At 49.8% G+C, this 22,657-nt stretch overlaps 1 protein-coding gene across 1 annotated transcript in view; it reads left to right on the top strand.

The window, feature by feature from the left end:
• LOC134345907 (murinoglobulin-2-like) overlaps positions 1-22,433 on the top strand; it is a 132,156-nt gene extending 109,723 nt beyond the window's left edge. The window contains exons 28-38 of the mRNA XM_063047251.1: positions 72-135; positions 635-690; positions 5,660-5,822; positions 6,735-6,961; positions 7,410-7,625; positions 14,909-15,024; positions 16,834-16,906; positions 18,486-18,554; positions 18,701-18,806; positions 19,564-19,602; positions 22,320-22,433. Coding sequence (XP_062903321.1) covers positions 72-135; positions 635-690; positions 5,660-5,822; positions 6,735-6,961; positions 7,410-7,625; positions 14,909-15,024; positions 16,834-16,906; positions 18,486-18,554; positions 18,701-18,806; positions 19,564-19,602; positions 22,320-22,327 — 1,137 coding nt within the window. The 3' untranslated portion in view covers positions 22,328-22,433. The remainder of the gene's footprint in view (positions 1-71; positions 136-634; positions 691-5,659; positions 5,823-6,734; positions 6,962-7,409; positions 7,626-14,908; positions 15,025-16,833; positions 16,907-18,485; positions 18,555-18,700; positions 18,807-19,563; positions 19,603-22,319) is intronic.
• The last annotated feature ends 224 nt before the right edge of the window (positions 22,434-22,657 follow it).

Raw genomic sequence — 22,657 nt, 5'->3', positions numbered from 1 at the left:
GGCAGGAGCTGGTGTAGCCCCTTATAGGGAGTTGACCCCTCAATTGCCATCTCTCGTCGGTCCCCATATAGGCCGATGAGGTTTACAAGAAGTCTCAGGAACGGTCGGAGAGTGAGTCTTCAAGCATCGAGGCAGGTGAGTGACGAGATCCCTCGCCGGGCAGGGCCTTCTTCCTCATGTCGTCAGCTCTGCCCTGTTTTACCGTTCCCAAGGGAAAATACTCGCACTTTCGGGTACTTATGACTCTGGGCCACGTGAGAGAACGGTAGATGCAGCTTATTTTAGTTTTCCTATCTGGATCCTCTACCACTATTCGCAACCCATGGCCTAGGCCTGCCTGGACCCTCCCAAACACACAGATCTAAGCCTGGGGATGTGCTGCCCTCCCTCCCACTGCCCGTGGCCTTGGGCCTGTCCGTACTTACTCACACAGGGTGCACTCTGTGGCCTCCGACAGTGGGCTACCATAGGCCCTGTGGATGACCTACCGTCCTTGCCCAACACCAGGGCCAGTCCAGAGCCTGCCGCACCATCCTGACAAGGCCTGGGCCTGTGATGAGGACGAACCCAACTGTGCTAACCAGCCTACTGACTACACCCTTCTTTAATTCTCCCCTGTTCTCCGTGTGTCCAGAGGGAACTACGCTGCCCAAAGTCGAGAGGGTGGAGACCCAGCCTTCAAGTTTCCGGGTGAGTCGAAGCAGGAGTGGCGGAGGACGGTGGGAAGGACAGGAAAGTGGGTGTAGTGAGTTTGGAACGGCATCGGGAGGAGCAATAGGAATACTGGAAGTTATGGATATTGGAAAAGTATGAGGGCCCTTGGGAGTGAATGCAGGAAAATTGGTGGATGGTGATAGACCATTCATGTCATAGACGATTGGTGGCAGGTGATAGACCATCGATGATGTGTGACAGACCATCGATGGTGGGTGATAGACCATTGATGGTGGGTGATAGACCATCGGTGGTGGCTGATGGACCATTGGTGGTGGGTGATAGATCATGAGTGGTGAGTGATAGATCATTGGTGGTCCAAATAAACTCTCAAAAATGGTCTATCATCCACCCCAACAGTCTATGACTCACCATCAATTGTCTATCACGCACTACCAATGATCTGTCACCCAGCACCAATGTTCTATCACCTACCACCAATGGTCTATCACTCACCACCAATGGTCTATCACTCATCAACAATGGTCTATCACTCAAACACCAATGGCCAATCACTCCCCACCAATTGGATATCACCCAAGCACCAATCGTCCATAACCCACCACCAATGGTCTACCACGCACCGCAAGTGTTCTACAACCCGCCACCAATGGTCTATCGCCACCATCAGTCTGTCAGCCACCACCAATGATCAATCACTACCCACCAATTTACTATCACTCACGAGCAATGCTCTATCACTCACCACCTATGACGTGTTACCCACCACCAATGATATATCACCCACCACCAATTGTCTATCACCCACCAGCTATAGCACATCATCCACCACCAATGGTCGACCACTCACAACCAACGGTCTATCACAGCCAACCAATGGTTTGCCGCACCCAACCAAAGTCCATCACCCACCACCGATGGTCCATCTCCCACCAGCAATGCTCTATCACCCACCACCAATGATCTAGCTTTCATCACCAAACGTCTATCACCCGCCCACTATGGACTCTCACCCACCAACAATAGTCCATCACCCACAACCATTAGTCTATCAACCACAAGCAATGGTCCATCACCCAGTCCCAGTAGTGTATCACCCAACAGCAACGGCTTATCAATCATTCACTAGAAGTTGTCTAACACCCAGTACCAATGGGGTATGACTCAGCCCCAGTTGACAATCACGCATCACCAATGGACATTCACCCTACACCAATGGTCTATCATCCACCATCAATGGTCTATCACTCACTACCAATTGTCTATCACTCAGCACAATTGGTCTATCACCCACCACCAATGGTCTATTACCCACCACCAGTGGTTTAACACTCACAACCAATGGTAAATCACTGCCCATCAAATGACTATCACACACCATTAATCGTCCATCATCCACCACAAACGGTATATCAAGTACTGCAAATGGTCTACCACCAGCCTCCAGTGGTCTGTCAGCTACTGTCAATAGTCAATCACTCCGCACCAATTAGCTATCACTCACCAGCAATGGTCTATCACCCACCATCAATGGTCTGTCATCCACCAATTACCAATGGTCTATCAATCACCACAAGTGCTCCTTCACTCACTATCAATGGCCCATCAGTAACCTCCACTGGCCTAGCAAACACCACCAGTGGTTCATCACTCACCACCAATTGTCCATCACTCGCCACCAATGGTCTATCACTCACCAGCAATAGTCAATCACTCCCCACCAATTGGCTATCACCCACCACCAATCGCCAATCGCCCACCACCAATGGTCTATCACGTACAACAAATGGTCTATCACACACACCAATGGTCTATCGCCACCAATGGTCCGTCAGTTACTACCAAAGGTCGTGTCTGACAGATCATTGTTGGCGATAGACAATTGGTGGTAGGTAAAAGATGATTGGATATGTCTGACAGCCACCAAAGGTCGTGGTTGACAGATCATTGGTGGCGATAGACAACTGCTGGTTGTTTCTAGACCATTGGTGGTAGTTGATAGACCATTGCTAGTGGGTGATAGACCACGGGTGGTGGGTGCCAGACCATTGATAGGCCTATGGTCTATTGCCACCAATGGCCTGTCAACTGCCACCAACGGTAAATCACCCATCACACGGTTTACTACATCACCAATTTATCATCACCCAGAACCAATGGTCCATCACTCATCATAAATGGGGTAGACTATTGGTGATGGATGATAGACTATTTGTGCTGGGTGATAGGTTATTGGGAGTGAGTGATAGACCATTGCTGATGGGTGATAGACCAGTGGGACAGGCTGATACACCATTGGTGGTGAGTTATGTAACATTTATGATGGGTGATGGACCATTGGTTCTGGGTGATGGTAAATTGATGATGTGATTGACCGTGTGATGGGTGATTTACCGTTGGTGGCGATAGACCATAGGTGGTGTTAGACCATGCTGGTGGGTGATGGACCATTGGTGGTGGGTAATAGACCATTGGTGGTAGGTGATGGGCGATTGGTTGTGGCTGATGGACGATTGGTGGAGGGTGTTAGATCATAGGTGGTATGTGATGGGCAATTAGTGGTGGATGATAGATCATTGGTGGCATGAGATGGACAGTCAGTGGGGAGTGATAGCCAATTGGTGTAGAATGATTGACCATTGGTGGTAAGTGATAGACCACGGGTGGTGGATGCTAGACCATTGGTGATGAGGGATAGACTATTGGTGATGGATGATGGACCGTTTGTTCTAGGTGATAGATTATTGGGAGTGAGTGATAGACCAATAGTGATGGGTGACAGACCACTGGGACTGGCTGATATACCATTTGCGGTGAGAGATGTAGCATTTGTGGTGGGTGTTGGACAATTCCTGATGTGTGATGGACTATTGGTGGTGGGTGATAGATCATAGGGGATGAGTGATAGACCATTGGTGGTAGGTGATAGACCATTGGTGGTAGATGATAGACCATTAGTGATGGGCGATAGGCAATTGGGTGTGGATGGATAATTAATGGTGATTGATAACCAGTTGATGTGGAATGATTGACCATTGGTCGTGGCTGACAGATCATCGTGGCGATAGACAATTGGTGGTGGGTGATAGACTATTTGTGATGCGTGACAGATCATTCGTGAAGGGTGATGGACGATTGGTGGGGAGTGACAGCCAGTTAGAGGGGAGTGATCGGCCATTGGTAGTGAATGATAGACCATTTGTGGTGGGTGATAGACCATTAGTGATGGGATGTGTGATACACTATTGATGGCGAATGATGGACTATTGGTGATGGATGATGGAATAATTTTGCTGGGTGTTAGATTATTCGAAGTGAGTGATAGACCATTGGTGATGGGTGATAGACCACTCCGACTGGTTGAAGTACCATTGGTGGTGATTGATGTACCATTGGTGATGGCTGATGGATCACTGGTGGTGGATGATGGACCATTGGTGATGTGATAGATCATTGATTATAGGTGTTAAGGTGATTAACCATTTGTGGTGGCTGACGGACCATTGGCGGCGATAGATGATAGGTGATGTTAGACCATTGCTGGTCGGTAATTGACCATTGGTTGTGGGTGATAGATCATAGCTAATGAGTGATAAACTATTGGTGAAAGATAATAGACCATTGATAGTGGGTGATAGGCCATTGGTGTTTGGTAGGTTGACCGTAGTTGTGAATGATGGACTATTGATGAGTGATACGCCATTAGTGATGGGTGATAACCCATTGGTATTGGGTTTATTGACAGTAGTTGTGAATGATGGACTATTGATGAATGATACACCATTGGCGATGAGTGATAGGTTCTTAGAGTTGGGTAATAGACCACTGGCGGTGTATGATAGACAATTGACGGTGTGTGATTGTCCATTGGCTGTGAGTGATAGACCATTGGTGTTGCATGATAGACAATTGGTGTTGATGATGGACCATTAGTGTTAGGTGATTGACCATTGGTGATACGTGATATACCATTGGTGGTGAGTGATAGATCATTGGTGGTTGGTGATATACCATTGGTATGTGATAAACCATTGTCGGGCTGTGATAGACCATTGCTGGTGAGTGATAGACCATTGGTGGCGGGTGATAGACCATTGGTCGTGGGTGATAGACCATTGGTCGTGGGGTATACAACACTGGTTGTGGCTGTGGGACCATTGAGAGGGAGTGGGTGGCAAATCCAATATACTTAAATCATTTGGGTTCAGCTGTGGGCTACCGATGCACATCTGGATAGAATGGTGCAGAGTGGTCATTGAGGGGCCAGTGGCAGGACCTACGTCTTGGGGAGTTTGCAGTGTGTGTGGGACATTGAAAACGAGGAGATATTTGTAATGTCTGATCAATATTGGACAGTCTGGAGGATGCCGGAGGGGTTCACGACGTGTGTTTGGGGTGCTGGCTGATTGCATCGAAGGATGGGATCTTGTGAGATAGTCATTGGAAGGTGTGAGAGACATTTGCTGCTGAGGGTCAGAGCTGTACTTGGAGGGCGTGAGGGAAACCTCGGGGGGCTGGTTAACTTTGGAACTGTTGTGGGTTATCTGTGGTGTGGGTGGAGGGTTTCGAAAGGCTTGAAGGATAGTTGTGTTGAAGGGGCATTTGTGCAGATTTTCAAGGATATTTGGAGATAGTGAAGGGTATGTGAGGAGGGAGTGAGGGTATTTGATCGAACGATTTGTGGATGGTGATGTGAATGGGGTGAGATTTACTTGGGAAGGGTATGTGGGAAGCGCATGATGGATATTTGCAGAGTGTATGGGGTATTTGGTGGAATTTAGGATACATGTGGAGGAGCAAACAGTGTTTGTGTGAGGGGTGATTGGATGGGCTGAGGCGGATTGGAACAGGACGACGAATAGAGTGTATCTCGAGAGAGAACTACTTGTGGAGAGTTTCAGTGACAGTCGGAATGAGGGGGATTTGTCGGGGAGGAAGTAGTGGGAAGCGTTTTCTTGGAGTGTCTGACTGTCTGTCCGTCTAGACGGCAGTGCTGGAGCCTTCCCTCCGTTGCCTGAGGAAGCAGATGCAGACAGTGAACAGCACGTACACGCTGGCTCTTCTCGCCTACACTTTCACCTTGGCAGGGGACACCGTCTCCAGGGATTGGCTCCTCGGCAAGCTGGAGGGGATAGCCGTCAAAAAGGGTGAGGGACAAGTCAGGGACAATCCCTCCCCCTCACCTAACTCCCCTTCAACCTCCCCAACAATCAATTCTCTTTCCTTCTCTATATCCCCCCAATCCTCCTCCATTGCTGCAGACTTATCCCTCCTCCCACTTCTTAACCCTCCTCAACCCTCCTCTTCTCTCCCTACTTTAACCTCCGAGCACACTAACCTCCTGTATACCGTCACCAATCCAATCCACCACCTCGACCTTCCTCTTCTCTCCTTCCCTTCATTAATCCTCAACCCCTCCTTCCTTTCACCCTCCCTCAACATTTTCCCTCCTCCCCAATACTCCACTGTCTCGAACTTCCTCTTCCCTGCCTACTTAACCCTTAACCCTCGTCTCTCTTCCCTCCTCTTAATCCTCCCCAACTCGACATTACCGCAACCCTTCAACCCTCAGTACTTCTCTCGGCCTTACCCTCAACAATCCAACTCCACAACCTCGGTTTTCCTCTTCTCTGCTCCCTTTCACCCACCCTTAGCCTTCTTCCCTCCACTTACCTCTCCCCGATCCTTCATTGCCTCAGCCCTCCTCTTCCTCCCTACTGTACCCTCAAACCTCAGCACTCTTCCCTCCTCTTGCACTTCTTCAATCCTCTTCCCTAATCAATCCTCATCCTCCCTCCCCTACATCACTGTGCCTCAACCCTCAACCTTCCTCCCTCTTCCTCCACAACAATTATCCAAATTCTCCTTTCCTTACCCCTCACTGTTCCTACCTCCCCCTCCCCTTGGACCGCGGTAGCCATCGCGTTGTGCCTTAGCATCTGTGACCTTGGAGTCCCCTCGACTCTGGGACTTCGGTCGTCCTCCCCCCTCCTCTGAATATCTCGGACCCTCATGACATTAGAACGCTCCCCGTGACTACTCACCTTTCCCTTGCACAGATGGAATGAGGTACTGGACAAGGGCCACAGAGGCAGAGGAAGAGGACGAGGACTTTATTTGGTACTGGTGGAGAGCCCCCTCGGCTGAGGTGGAGATGACAGCCTACGTCCTTCTCGCCCTCCTGTCCCAGCCCCCGGTGAGCCCTGTAGACCTGCAGCGGGCCACCACCATCGTCAACTGGCTGGTCCGCCAGAGGAACGCATACGGGGGCTTCGCCTCTACCCAGGTGGGTATGGGAACGGGATTGACGAGGGAGTGGGCACTTCGGAGCGAGAGGCGAAGGGATCTGGAGGGGCGGCGTGAGCATTGGAGCGAGAAAGACGGCAGAGGGAGAAGGAGAGGGATTGGTGAGATAGGAAAATCGGGATGGGTGAGGCTTGGGCAATGGAAATGTTGACCAAAGAGATGGAAATCTGGAGGGAACACGAAAGGTTTGGCGAAAATCACCGGAGATGTTCCCTTGGAAGGGGAGTTGGATTTCCCAGCCCATGTACGTGCAAGATTTTCCCGGGCTCTGGTCCTTCTCCATTTTTGGTCGGCATTCAAGGGCCATTAGATTCCTTGGACTTTGAATTCCTGGTCCGGATCTTCAGGTCGATGTTGAGTAGCATGGCGTAGCGGAGTGGTCTTTTCTCCGTGTGTTACTGTCTGCTTTCTCCGCGACCCACCCACAGGACACGGTGGTCGCTCTTCATGCTCTCTCACTCTACGGCAGCCTGACCCACGTCTCGGACCCTCAGGGGCTGGTGACTTTGACCGGCAAGAACGACTTCCACCGGGAAATCCGGCTGGATGCCTCCAACCAGCTGGTGCTTCAGAGCGAGAAGCTGCAGGATATTCCCAGTGACTACACGGTCCACGTCAGCGGGAGCAGCTGTCTGTTGCTACAGGCGAGTTTCCCCTTCCTCACTCTCGTCTCCGCAGGTCTCATTCCTCCTCCGTCAACTTGACCCTCCCCTCCCTTCCTCCATCTGAACCCTTTACACACCTTCCCAAGTCCACCTTCCTTCTTCCGTGTTTCTCCACCCCCAACTGTCCCCCTTGCCTCCATCCCAACTCTTTCCTGCTCCCTCCCTCCCTCCAGCCTCTGCTTTCATTCCTTTAACCAACTCAGTACAACTCGCTGCTCGTTCCATTCCTCCCAAACTGGTACATTCCCTCTCCCTGTCACTCCTCCTGCCTCTGTCCCAACTCCTCCCCTAACGCACAACCGATCTTTCCCTCTTCTCTCTGTCTTATCAAATCTCCCTTTCTTCCTTCCTCCCTATCACCCTACCTTCCGCAGCCCAACTCCCTCTCTTCTCACTCCTTTCCGGACCTCTTCCCTCTTTCCTCCATGGTCATATAACGTCATAGCACAAAAAACAGGCCCTTCAATCCATCTAGTCCGTGCCAAACAATTTAAACTGCCTACTGACATCTACCTGCACTGGGACCATAGGGAAAACAAAAATAAATCTCAGAGAGTGAGCAGTAAAGATGTCAAGAAGGACAAGCAGGTGATGAGTCAAATTTGCAGCTATTCGGATGAGTTGCAGTGCCAATCAAAGCAAAAAGTACCAAATACTGGTCTTAAGGTGTTGTACTTAAATGCATGCAGCATAAGGAATAAGGTCAATGATCTTGTCGTACAGCTACAGATCGACAGGTATGATATTGTGGCCATCACTGAGATGTGGCTAAAGGATGCATGTCTCTGGGAGCTGAACATCCAAGGATACACGATGTATCGGAAGGATAGGCAGGTAGGCAGAGGGGGTGGTGTGGCTTTATTGGTAAAAAATAATATTAAATCATTAGAAAGAGGTGATATAGGATCGGAAGGTGCAGAATCTTTATGGGTTGAGCTAAGAAATCACAGGGGTAAAAGGACCCTGATGGCAGTTACATACAGGCCTCCAAACAGCTGCAGTGATGTGGACTACAAATTACAACAGGCAATAGAAAAGGCTTGTCAGAAGGCCTGTGTTATGAAAATTATGGGGGATATTAACATGCGAGTGGATTGGGAAAATCAGGTCGGCACTGGATTTCAAATTTGTAAAATGTCTGCAAGATGGCTTTTTAGAACAGCTTGTTGTTGAGCCCACTAGGGGATCGGCTGTACTGAATTGGGTATTGTGTAATGAACCAGAGACGATTAGAGAGATTGAGGTGAAGGAACCCTTAGGAGGCAGTGATCATGACATGACTGAGTTCACTGTGAAATTAGAAAAAGAGAAGCTGAAATCCGATGTGTCGGTATTTCAGTGGAATAAAGGAAATTACAGTGGCATGAGAGAGGAACTGCCCAAAGTTGACTGGAAAGGGAGACTAGCAGGTAGGATAGCTGAGCAGCAGTGGCTGGAGTTTATGCAAGAAGTGAGGAAGGTGCAAGACAGATATATTCCAAAAAAGAAGAAATTTTCTGATCGAAAAAGGATGCAACTGTAGCTGACAAGAGAAGTCAAAGCCAAAGTTAAAGCAAAGGAGAGGTCATACAAGGAAGCAAAAATTAGTGGGGAGACAGAGGATTGGGAAGTTTTTAAAAGCTTACAAAAGGAAACTAAGAAGGTCATTAAGAGGGAAAAGATGAGCTGTGAAAGGAAACGAGCAAATAATATCAAAGAGGATACTAAAAGCTTTTTCATGTATATAAAGGCTAAAAGACAGGTGAAAGTAGATATAGAATCGTTAGAAAATTATGCTGGAGGAATTGTAATGGGAGATAAGGAGATGGCGGAGGAACTGAACGAGTACTTTGAATCAGTCCTCACTGAGGAAGACATCAGCAGGATACCGGACACTCAAGGGTGTCAGGGAAGAGAAGTGTGCGCAGTCACAATTACGACAGAGAAAGTACTCAGGAAGCTGAATAGGCTAAAGGTAGATAAATCTCCCGGACCAGATGGAATGCACCCTCGTGTTCTGAAGGAAGTAGCTGTGGAGATTGCGGAGGCATTAGCGATGATCTTTCAAAAGTCGATAGATTCTGGCATGGTTCCGGAGGACTGGAAGGTTTCAAATGTCACTCCGCTATTTAAGAAGGGGGCAAGGAAGCAAAAAGGAAATTATAGACCTGTTAGCTTGACATCAGTGGTTGGGAAGTTGTTGGAGTCGATTGTCAAGGATGAGGTTACAGAGTACCTGGAGGCATATGACAAGATAGGCAGAACTCAGCATGGATTCCTTGAAGGAAAATACTGCCTGACAAACCTATTACAATTTTTTTTGAGGAAATTACAAGTAGGCTAGACAAGGGAGATGCAGTGGATGTTGTATATTTGGATTTTCAGAAGGCCTTTGGCAAGATGCCACACATGAGGCTACTTAACAAGATAAGAGCCCATGGAATTACGGGAAAATTACATACATGGATAGAGCGTTGGCTGATTGGCAGGAAACAGAGTGTGGGAATATAGGGATCCCATTCTGGTTGGCTGCCGGTTACCAGTGGTGTTTCACAGGGGTCCGTGTTGGGGCCGCTTCTTTTTAGATTGCACATCAACGATTAAGATTATGGAATAGATGGCTTTGTGGTTAAGTTTGCTGATGATACTAAGATAGGTGGAGGGGCTGGTACTGCTGAGGAAACAGAGAGCCTGCAGAGAGTCTTGGATAGATTGGAAGAATGGGCAAAGATGTGGCAAATGAAATACAATGTTGGAAAGTGTATGGTTATGCGCTTTGGCAGAAAAAATAAACGGGCAGACTATTATTTAAATGGGGAGAGTATTCAAAGTTCTGAGATGCAACAGGACTTGGGAGTCCTCGTACAGCATACCCTTAAGGTTAACCTCCAGTTTGAGTCGGTGGTGAAGAAGGCAAATACAATGGTCGTATTCATTTCTAGAGGAATAGAGTATAGGAGCAGGGATGTGATGTTGAGGCTCTATAAGGCACTGGTGAGATCTCACTTAGAGTACTGTGGGCAGTTTTGGTCTCCTTATTTAAGAAAGGATGTGTTGACGTTGGAGAGGGTTCAGAGAAGATTCACTGGAATGATTCCGGGATTGAGAGGGTTAACATATGAGGAACGTTTGTCCGCTCTTGGACTGTATTCCTTGGAGTTTAGAAGAATGAGGGGAGACCTCATAGAAACATTTCGAATGTTGAAAGGCATGGACAGAGTGGATGCGGCAAAGTTGTTTCCCATGATGGGGGAGTCTAGTACGAGAGGGCATGACTTCAGGATTGAAGGGCGCCCATTCAGAACAGAAATGCGAAGAAATTTTTTTTGACAGAGGGTGGTGAGTCTGTGGAATTTGTTGCCACGGGCGGCAGTAGAGGTCAAGTCATTGGGTGTATTTTAGGCAGAGATTGATAGGTATCTGAGTAGCCAGGGCATCAAAGGTTATGGTGAGAAGGCGGGGGAGTGGGACTAAATGGGAGAATGGATCAGCTCATGATAAAATGGCGGAGCAGACTCGATGGGCCGAATGGCCGACTTCTGCTCTTTTGGCTTATGGTCTTATGGTCTTATGATCTCCGTCCCATCCATGCGCCTCTCCAAACTTGTCTTCAGTTTTGAAATCGAGCCCTCACGCGCCACTTGCGTTGACATTTCTTTCTACACTCTCACCACACTCTGTGAGGAAGATTCCACTCATGTTCCCCACTAAACTTTTTACCTTTCACCCTTAATCCATGATCTCTCGTCCTAGTCTCACCCAACCTCAATGGAAAAAGCGTGCTTGCACCTGCCCGACCTATACCCCTCAGAAATGAAAGTTCAAAGTTAGTTTATCAATGAAAGACCGCACCAGTTGGGTGTTGAACACGTGTGCAAAAGATTCAGACTGTGCAAACGCAAAAAGAAAGAACTAATAATAATAAATAAATTATCAATAAATACCTAGAACATGACATGAAGTGTCCTTGAAAGTGAGTCCATAGATTGTGGGAACATTTCAGTGATGGGGTAAGTGAAGTTAGGTGAAGTCATCCCCTTTGCTTCAGCAGCCTAATGGTTGCGTTATGACAACTGTTCCTACACCTGGTGGTGTGGGGTCTGGCAGCAGCGAGAAGAGATCGCAACATGGGTGGTGGGAGTCCTGTTTTGTTTACCCCTGTCAAATCTCCCCTCATTCTCCTGCACTCCAGGGAATAAAGTCCGAAACTATTCAAACTTTCCCTATAGCTCTGGTCCTCCAGTCCCGGCAACCCCTTGTAAATTTTCTCTGAACTTTTTCAGACTTATTTACCTTTAGGTAAGTGACCAAAACTGCACACAATACTCTGAATTAGGCCTGACCAAAGCCTTATATAGCTTCAGTATAACATCCCAACTTCTGTACGCAGTAATTTGATTCGTGAAAGCAAACGAGCCAAACGTTTTCTTTACGACCCTATCTACACGTGACACCACTTTCAGCGAATTACGGACCTGTATTCCCAGAGCCCTTTGTTCTACCACACTCCTCAATGTCCTACCGTTCATTGTGTAAAACCTACCTTAGTTGGTCCTACTGAAACACAACACCTCAGACTTGTCTGCATTAAATTCCATCTGCCATTTGTCAGTCCATTTTTGCAGCCTGTCCAGTTCCCGCTGCAAAATTTGCTAGCCTTCCTGCTATCCAAACATCCCCCAATCGACGTAATCTACAAATTTGCTGATGCAGTTAACAACACTATCATCCAAATTGTTGATATAGATGACAAGCAACAAAGGACCCAGCACCAATCCTGTAGCACTCCACCTGTTACAGGCCTACAGTTAGAGAGGCAACACTGTACTACCGGTCCCTGTCTTCTCCCTCAAAACCAATGTCTAATCCAATTTACTATCTCAGCTTCAACGCCCAGCAGCTGAATCTTCCTGACCAACCTCCCTTGTGGGACCTTGTCAAATGCCTTGTTAAACTCCATGTAGACGACATCCTCTGCCTTGCCTTCATCCACTTTCCTAGTAACATTCTCAGAAAGCTCTATAAGATTGGTTGGACACGACCTATCATGCACGAAACCATGTTGACTATCCCTAACCTGTCCATATCTATCCAAAAACTCATATATCCTGTGGCCTAGAGCACCTTTTCCAATTACTTGCCCACAGGCCTATAATCTCCTGGTTTATTTTAGACCCTTTTCTAAACAGCAGAACAACATTGGCTATTCTCCAATCCTCTGGTACCACACCTGACGCTAAGGATGACTTAGACATCTCTGTTAAGGCCCCAGCAATTTCTGCACATGCCTCCCGTATGGTTCGAGGAAACACCTTGTCAGGCTCTGGGATTTATCCACACTGATTTGCCTCAACACCACAGACACTTCCTGGTCTACCACACACAAAGAGGCCTCGCCAAGATCTTGCAGAACTTCAGATAACATCCCATCTTTTGTGTTCAATACTTTGATTGATGAAGGTTTAACCTTTCCATCATCCCAACTGCCTCCTCTCCCTTTCCTTGATCTCTGCTCCTTCCCCATGCCTTCCTCCCTCTGTAACAGATCTGAGGGTTTAAGGGTCGGAGGGAATCGTGAGGGGGAGGACCTGGCCTTATCCAGTGGGGGGCTCTTTCTGTCGTCTGGCCTCACTGAGAGACTGCTGGTGATGACTGTTGTGATAGGAGGAGAAGGTGGGGGTGAGTGGAATGAAGAATGAAGTGGGACGAGTGAGGCAGGAGGAAGCAGTGGGGAAGGGTGGGGAAAATGGAGTATGGAGGGATTGAGTGAACGTCAGTGAATTTAGAATGAAAGGAAGCGGGAGCACAAAACGACAAGGGAGGATGGAGGAATGGCTTGAAGGGTGATGGAGTATAGACAAGGGGGGAGTATGGACAGAGGGAAAAGAGGGGGCAGAGCGAGGTTGCAGAAAGGAGTGGTCGCATGCAGTGAAACAGGGGCGATGGAAGGGGTGCAAAGAGGAAAAGACGAAGGAATGGAACGGAAGGAGGTCTGGAAAGGGAGGAAAGGAAGAAGGGAGGGAGGAATGGGATAGAGAAGCGGGTATGAGAGAGGAGACATAAAGATAGAAGCTGGAGTTCAGGGCTGAGATGAGAGAGGGAGTGGACAGAGAGATAGAGCTGAGGGATACAGAGGAGGAGGGCAAGAAGGAGAAGATGGGGTGGGAAGTGCCAGGAAGGGGACAGAGGAAGGTGATAGATAGAAGAGGGTGAGGGAGGGGACTGAGTTAATGGGAGGAGAGCAGGTTGGAGAAAAGAGGAAGAGAGGGAGGAAGGAACGGGACGGAGAATCAAGGGTGAGGGAGAGGCAGAGGGGGGAAAGAAGGGGTTAGAGGGACAGGGGGTAAATGAGGTGACAGCGGGACAGGTCAGAGAGAGGGATGTAGGGGCAAAGACAGTGTCCAGTTGATGAAGGGAGAGAAGAAGGGAATAGAAAGATTGAGGCGAGTGAAGGGACAAGGATGGATGGAGAGAAGGGAGGATAATGAGATGGAAGGGATGGAGATAGGGACCAAAGGAGGGAGAAGTAAAGACCGGGATAGAGAGATTGGGATGACAGAGGGGACACAGAGGGAGGGAGATGATGTAAGACAGAGAGGAGAGGGAGGGAGGGAGGAAAGAGATAGAGAGATGGGGCTTAGAGAGCGGAAGAGGAGGCAGAGAGGGGAGGGCGGGGGAAGAAAGAGATGGAGGGGTCAGAGAGGGGACATGCGAGGGAGGGAGGGGGAGTGTAGAAGGACAGGGATGTGGGATGGAAGGGAGAGGAATGTGCCGGGCAGAGGGAGGAAGAGGATAGAGAGATGAAAGGGAGGGAGTGAAGACGGAAAGAAGGAAGGACGGTGGGAAGAGTGGGTGGGAGGGAGGGAGGGGACACAGAAGGAGGGAGGGAAGGGTGAAGCAGCTCAGAGGGAGAGAGGCAGGGGCAGAGATAGGGTGAAGAAGGGTGGGAGTAGAGGGTTGGCGAGGTTTGGAGGGGAGTGCCAGGCGGAGTGGAGGGGCCAGGAGAGGGAGGAAGGAAGGAGACAGAGAGAGAGTGATAGATTTGGGATTAGAATGGTGAAGAAAAGAGTGATGAACAGATGGAGTGGGGGGGGGGGAGAAGGACGAGGAAGCAGCGTTGATTATAGGAGGACAACGCACCAATGTGAGGGGCGAAGGGGAGCTGGACACAGGCTGCTTGGGGGAGGTAGGAGGATTGACGGAGCGATGGGACAGAGGGAGTTGGGAATCAGACCGGGGATCCTGCGGTAACTGTTTCGCCCTCACTCACTCCACCATCTCAGACCACACTGCGGTACAATACCCTTCCCAAACATCGCGACTCCGCCTTCCAGCTCTCGGCCGAGATGAAGAGCGTTGATGACGACCCCGACGGAGGCATCATCAACATCAACGTGACGTGAGTGCCAGACAGGTCCAAAGTGGGAGTGGGGAGGAAGGTGGGGACAGTGGGGCTTCCATTCGCGGTGCAACGTGGGACCAGTGTGAGAGAGGATCAGTGTTTCCTGGGAGTGGTTTCACTCGATACCAACCGTTTGCCCCGGGAGCAATTCCCAAGACCCAATCCATGTCTCCTGGGAGTGCTTTCGCTAGATCGCAAGTGTGTGTCCCTGGGAATGATTTTCCCAGACCCTGTCCATGATCCCTGGGAGTGATTTCACTAGATCTCGACCGTGTCCCTGTTTCGAATTCCCCAGACCCTGTGCATGTGTCCCTGGTAGAGACTCCTGACATTCTGACCATGTTCACTGGGAGTGACTTCACCAGATCCCGAACGTGTGTCCCTGGTAGTGATTCCAGAGATCGTGTCTGTGTTCATGGGACTGCTTTCACTAGATCCCGACCGTGTGTCCCTGGGAGTGATTCCTCTGACCCTGTACGTTTGCCTCTGGGGGTGATTTCACGGGATTCCACCCTGGTACCCCAGGGAGTGATTCCTCAGACTCTGTTCGTGTGTCTCTGAGTGTGGTTTCAAAATATTCCGACGGTGTGCCCCTGGGAGTGATTCCCCAGACCCTGTCCATGTGACCCTGGGGGTGATTTCACTAGGTTCTCCCCGTGTGTCCCTGTTAGTGATTCCCCAAACTCAGTCCGTGTGTCCCTGGATTGATTTCAGTAGATTCAGACAATGTGTCCCTGGAGTGATTTCACTAGATCCCGACCGTGCGTTCCTGGGAGTGATTCCCCAGACGCTGTGCGTGTGTCATTGGGAGTGACTTGCCAGACCCTGTCCATGTGACCCTGGGGGTGATTTCACTAGATCCCGACTGTGTGTCCCTGGGAGTGATTCCCCAGACCCTGTACGTTTGCCTCTGGGGGTGATTTCATGGGATTCCACCTTGGTGCCCCTGGGAGTGATTCCCCAGACCCTGTCCATGTGTCCCTGGGGGTGATTTCACTAGATTCTAACAGTGTGATCCCTGCCAGTGATTTCACTAAATCCCGACCGCGCGTCCCTGGGAGTGATCCCCCAGACCCTGTGCGTGTGTCCCTGGGAATGATTTCACTATATTCCGGTCGTGTGTCCCTGGGAGTGTTCCTTCAGATCCTGTCCGTGTTCTTTGGGAGTGATGTCACGAGATTCCGACCGTGTATCCCTGGGAGTAATTCCCCAGACCTAGTGTGGGTGTCACCGGGAATGATTTCACTAGAATCCGACCGTCTGTCGCTGGGAGTGATTCTCCATATCCTGCCCGTGTTCCAAGGGAGTGATGTCACGAGATTCCGACCGTGTGTCCTTGGGAGTTGTTCCCCAGACTCTGTCTGTGTGTCCCTGGGTGTCATTAGATTTCGACAGTGTGTCCCTGGGAGTAATTCCCTAGAACCTGACGGTGTTCCAAGACAGAGAGTTCACTCGATTCCAACGGTGTGTAACTGTGAATGATTCCTCAGATCCTATCTGTGTGCCCTGGGAGTGATTTCACTAGTTCCTGACCGTTTGTCCCTGGAGTGATTTCACTAGATCCCGAACGTGTGTTCCTGGGAGTGATTTCACTGGATTCCGGCCATGTGTCTCTCGGTGTGATTACCCAGATCCTGTCCGTGTTCCAAGGGAGTGATTTCACTCGTTCCCGACCGTGTCTCGATTTGTGATTCCCCTGATCTTGGCCGTTTTTACTGTGTGTGATTCTCGAAAAAATCCCTCCATGAATCCGTCTCTAACAGCGGCTGCTTTCTGCACGTCCCCCTCCCCCCGCCCCCCCCTTAGGTACGTCGGGTCTCGTAACGTCTCCAACATGGTCATCGTGGATGTGAAGATGCTTTCCGGGTACTCTGCTCAGGTGAATAGAGGGTTTGGCCCCGGTGTTCCTGACCCTAACTGTGGATCAGGGAGGGTGGGTAGTGAATCGGCCCTTGCTGACTCCCCACTCCAGTCCCACCAAACCCGTATGAACCATTGGCCATCCACGTTTTGTCCGTCAAGGGTTTGTTTGTAAGAACTCCCATCACCATCCCAGAGCTGTCCCTGGAGCTGGGGTCTTACTTCGAAAGAGCGACCGTCTGTCAACTGCAGAGTCGTAATGTTATCTTGGGTGTTTCTTCCGATTTCCTGCATCTGAAATCTCCCTGTGGTATCTCCAGTCGCGGTTCCCAAGGACGCCACGGTGACGTAACTGCTGACGTAATGTTACTGCAGTGTTGACGATGGCGGTTCTATTTCCACCCTCTGTTGGAGTGTATTCCTTCTGCCCGGGGCTATAAGGGCTTCCCCCGGGAGCCCCGGATTCCTCCCACACTCCAAAGGTGCGTAGTGACACTGCGGGCTACACCCAGCACACCCTCGGAATGTGCCGATAGAAAATGACACATTTCAGGTTATGTTTTGACGTTTATGGGACCAAGTCAAATTCATCTTTAGATAGTTGAGCCCATCACAAAGCCGACGACAGTAGCTCGCTAAATTCCGCTGTCCTAGGCCACTCTTTCGCTTGTCCACAGAAGTAATCCAACTTGTTGATCGATTCTTCCTCTCACAGGGATGCAATCTTCCGAGCTTCAGTTGGCGCTTCCAGACCTCTCGTGCAGAAGAACTTGGGAGTGCTTGTACATAAATCACAGAAGGGTGGGTTGCAGGTGCAGCAGGCTATCAAGTTTGCCAATGGAATATTGCTCTTCATTAATAGAGGGATTGAGCAGGGAGTTTATACTGCAACTCTACAGGGTATTGGTGTGGCCGGATCTGGAGTACTGCGTGCATTTCTGGTCTCCTTACTTGAGGAAGAGTATACTGGCTTTGGAGGTGATGCAGAGGACGTTCACCAGGTTGACTCCAGAGATGAGGGTGTTAGACTACAGGCAGAGATTGAGTCGCCTGTGACTGTACTCGTTGGAATTCAGAAGAATGGGAGGAGATGTTATAGAAACATATAAAATCATGAAAGGGATAGGTAAGATAGAGGCAGGAAAGTTGTTTCCACTGGGAGGTGAGACTAGAACTAGGAGGCATAGCCTCAAGATTCGGGGGTGTAGATTGAGGATGGAGATGAGGAGGAACTGCTTTTCCCAGAGAGTGGTGAATCTGTGGAATTCTCTGCCCAATAAGCAGTGGAGGCTACATTAGTAAATATATTTAAGATAACTTTGGATAGACGCTTCCATAGTAGGGAATTTAAGAGTTATGGGGAAGGACAGGTAGGTCTAGGAGATGAGTCCATGGCCAACTCAGTCATGATCGTATTGAATGGCAGAACAGGCTCGATGGGCCAGATGGCCGACGTCTGTTCCTATTTCTTATGTTCTTATGTTCACAGCCGGGCTTGGGACCGCTTCAGGCAGACGTAAAGAAAAGGCCGATGTTCGATCTTTTTCATCTTTATAAATAACTCTCTCTCTCTCTCTCTCTCTCTCTCTCTACGACAGAAGCCGAGCCATCCTCGTGTGAGCAGGTCAGAGACACAAGACGGGCACTTGCTGATGTACATTCCAGAGGTGAGTGGCGACCACCCCGACCCATCTGTCTCAGCTTGGTCCTGACGGTTGGGTGGGAGGGAGAGGTGCGTCTGGGACGTTGGGGGAGCACGGGACGCGCGGAGGAGATTTCGTACTGAATCGCCAACCCACCGCTCGCCCTACAGATGCACAAGCTCCTGCCTATCGAAGTGCCTGTTCCTCTTCACCGAGACTTCGTGGTGGAGAATCTTCAGGACGCCTATGTGACCGTCTACGACTACTACGAGACGGGTAGGCACCTGGCCCCTCCCTTTGTCTTTCCGAACCAGTCACTGCCACCCTGCCACCGGACACACCTCCTCCCTGCTCTCTGCTCAGCGGTTTCTGCCCCACCGCGCTCTCCGCAATCCCACTCAATATCACTTCTTACACCCTCAGACCACTCGGCATCCCTCCCTCCAATCCTTCTCCTTACCCCTTCCATATCCCTCTACACAGCTCCCTCTCCTCAACACCCTACCCATCCACATATTCACTCCTCTGCACTCACATTCTTGTCTCTCCCTCAAACCCCTCCGTATTCCTTTTCACATATTCTGGACCACTCACTGCTACTCCATCCACTCGTCACTGCATCACATCCTTCCGTCAAACTCCTCTCCACCCGATACGCCCCCACTCTCCGTCCACTCTGTTCCCATCTCCCCTGATTCTCCTAGCCCGTCGCCCCTCGGTCCCCTCAACTCGTTCTGCACGCCCATCCCACCCAGCCCCGGACCCAGCACCATCCTCCGTGCACATATTTGACCTCCCTGCACTCACGCTCTGACAGCTTGTCCTCACCCTGTTCTGCACAATCACGCTCTAGCATCACCATTGCCTCCTACCCACACTCGTCCCTACTGCCACATCTTCCCCTCCGTCTCCTGCAGACCCTCCAAGCTCCTGGAGAGTGACGTCTCCTCCTCTCCACTCCACTCCCTTTCTCTCCCCTCCCTTCCTCCAGCCCATCTGACTATTGGATCCCTCCCATTTTTATCTCCGTCAGATGAGGCCGCCATCGCTGGATACCACCGGGCCGCACCAGGTGAGATCCCGCGGAGATCCTCACTGTGCGAGGGCGATATGGCGAGTTTGACAGCTTACCGCCAGCCAGCCCACCGCAGCCCGCGCTTCCCTCCTACCTCCCTGACACCATTCCTCAGGGCTGGATGCGGCCTTCTCCTGTGGGCCTCTTCCTATCCAGGGTCAGCATGCAGAGCGGGTTGGTCATGTGTGAGGTCCTCCCACCGTTCACTGAGGAGCGCATTAGAACAGAGGGTATCGGGGAATACAGGTCTACAATTCAGTGAAAGTGGCTTCACGGGTAGAGAGAGTCGTATAGAAAGCTTTCGGCACATTGACCTTCAAAACACAAAGTACTGAGTACAGGAGGTGGGACGTTATGGTGAAGTTGTAGAAACGTTCAAGAAGCCTCATTTGAAATTCTGGTCCATTAACTACAGGCAAGATTAAACACTTTATAGGGTTGTTAGAATAAATCCGTTACAGCACAGTGCCGGCTCTTCGGCCTACAATGTTGCCGGGCCTTTTCGAAATGGAATATAGGGAAATGTTGAATAGGCTGGGACTTTATTCCCAGGAAAGCGGAAGACTGAGATGAGATTCGATCGAGGGATACAGAATTATGAGGGAAATAGATTGGGTACATGCAAGCGGGTTTTTCCCGCAGAAGTTGCACAAGAATGGAGGTCAAGGACTAAGGGTGAAAGTGAAATGTTTAAGGGGAACATGAGGGGGAACCTCTTCCCTCAGAGGGTGGTCAGCGTGTGGAACAAGCTGCCAGCGGAAGTGGTGGATGCGATATTCATTTCAACAGTTAAGTTTGGATAAGTATATACAGGTCGGAGGGGTCTGGAGGGCTGTGATCCTGGTGCAAATCAGTGGGACTAGACAGAGTATCGGTCGGCAAGGACTAGATGGGTTCTTCGCCCGAAGGATAGTAGCAGTCAAAGGAGATGATCACCCGCCGTGTAATTCCGAGGAGACAAAGGTAGAAGATGGTTTCCCCTCCCTCACACCGTCACGCACTGACAGGCCGGACGCTGGGCTTAAGCCAGCGGTATCAGATTCCACAAAATGATCAGAGGGAAAGGCCGTTTAGCACAGCAACACAACGCAGGCTGAATGGCAGGATTCTCAGCGGTGAGGAAGAACAGAGAGATCTTGGGATCTACGTCCACAGATCCCTCAAAGCCATCACGCAAGTTTACAGGGTGTTTACGAAGGCGTACGTTGTGCTGGCCTTCATTATTTGGGGGGTTGAGTTCAAGAGCCACGAGGTAATGTTGCAGTTCTATAAAACCCTGGTTAGACACAACCAGGGTCTCGTTCAGTTCTGGTCGCTCATTTATCGGAAGGCACAGGAGATTCGCCAGGATGCTGTCTGGATTAGAGAGCGTGTCTGATGAAGATAAGTTGAGCGCGATTTCCTCTTTGGAGTGAAGAAGGAGATTTGACAGAGCTATACAAGATGATAAGAGACATAGATCAAGTGGATGGCCAGAGACTGTTTTCCGATACAGAAATGGCCGATTCGACGGGGCATAGTTTCTCGGTGACTAGAGGAAAATATACCGGGGCGGGGGGCGGGGGGATGTCTGAGATGGGCATATGGATGACAGAAAACTGGGGGGCTATGTGGGAGGGAAGGACTGGATTGATCTTAAAATTTTGTCATAATATAGTGGGCCGAAGGACCTGTCCTGTGCTATGATGTTTGAACATGGAAACGTACAGCACAGAAACAGACCCTACTCTACGATTAGTCTATAGGATCAATCTCAGATCAGTCTTTGGTCCACAAGGATGATGGACTGATAGGTCGGTGCCTGTGCTGTTAATGAGACTCCTGATGTATCTGCTTCCACCACGAACCCTGACAGGAAGTTCCACGCACCCACCAATCTCTGTGTAAAAATCCTTCCTCTGACATTCCCGCCTGTACTTTCCTCCAAGCACATTAAAATGCGTCCCCTCGCATTAGATAATCCCCCCAACTTATTGATCTGGAAAGAGTGCAGGAGATTGTGGAGGATGCTACTGGTTCTCGAGGGCCAGTGTTACATCAAGGTGATAGGTACCTTTGGAATTTAATCCTTGGCGAGCAGAGGACCGAGGGACGACCTTGCAGGTGCATACTAAAATTCTGGGGGCCATAGATGAGGTGGACACTTTCAGTGTTTATCCCAGGAAACGGGATCTTCCAAAGGGAGCACTGGTTTCCTGAGAGAAGGGGAGAGATTTAAAAACGGACTGGAGGGAGATTATTTTCACGCAGAGGGTGGTGAGAATACGGAATGGAATGAGCTGCTGGTGGAAGAGACAGGTACATTAACAACATCAAAAAGCCTTTCAATCGAAGGGGCTTTAAAGATTAAAGATGGTCTTCGTCACAGGTACGTCAAACAATGAGTGAAATGTGTCACTTGTGTCAGGGAGGATTGTGCTGGGGCCTGCCGGCAAGTGTCACCACGCTTGTAGCGCCAACGTAACTTGCCCACAACTTACTCATCCTTGTGGCACACATCACCTTTAATCTTTAAACCCCCTCTCTATCGAAAAACCTGTGGTCTCTGGGAGGAAGCTGGGCACACAGAGGAAACCAGCATGGTCATGGAAAGAATCCACAAACTCCTTTCAGATAGTGGCGGGAGTCAAACCTCGATTGGTGATTGCTGGCCACGGGAAATGGTTGGCATACACCATCCCGTATGACTCAAATACATTGCTTCCTTTTCACAGCGAGGTAACGCGATTGCGACGGAAGAAGACAGTTCTCCACAAGGGCTAAAATCAATGTTTCAGTAACTTGTAATCACTTCTAATAAATACATTTCTTAATCTATCAGTGTCACGCTGTATCTCCGCACCCAAGCACAGGATCACACAGAGACTCGGAAAGATTAAACAGAAATAGGTATTTTATTAACCAAGGAGACAAGCGAGGTCTTGAATAAGTCGGGCAGATCTTCACTAGAGGAGAAATAGAACAATGAAGAAGTTGAGGGGTTGGAACTGCCTCTTTATTTCTTCGGCGTTTGAACGGGGCACGACTGCGCAAGCGGGTGGACTTCAGCCAG

This window comes from Mobula hypostoma, chromosome 4 (genome assembly GCF_963921235.1).
Source record: "Mobula hypostoma chromosome 4, sMobHyp1.1, whole genome shotgun sequence".
Lineage (NCBI taxonomy): Eukaryota > Metazoa > Chordata > Chondrichthyes > Myliobatiformes > Myliobatidae > Mobula > Mobula hypostoma.
The sequence above is the reverse complement of the archived record's forward strand: the minus strand, read 5'-3'. Positions and strand labels throughout refer to the sequence as shown.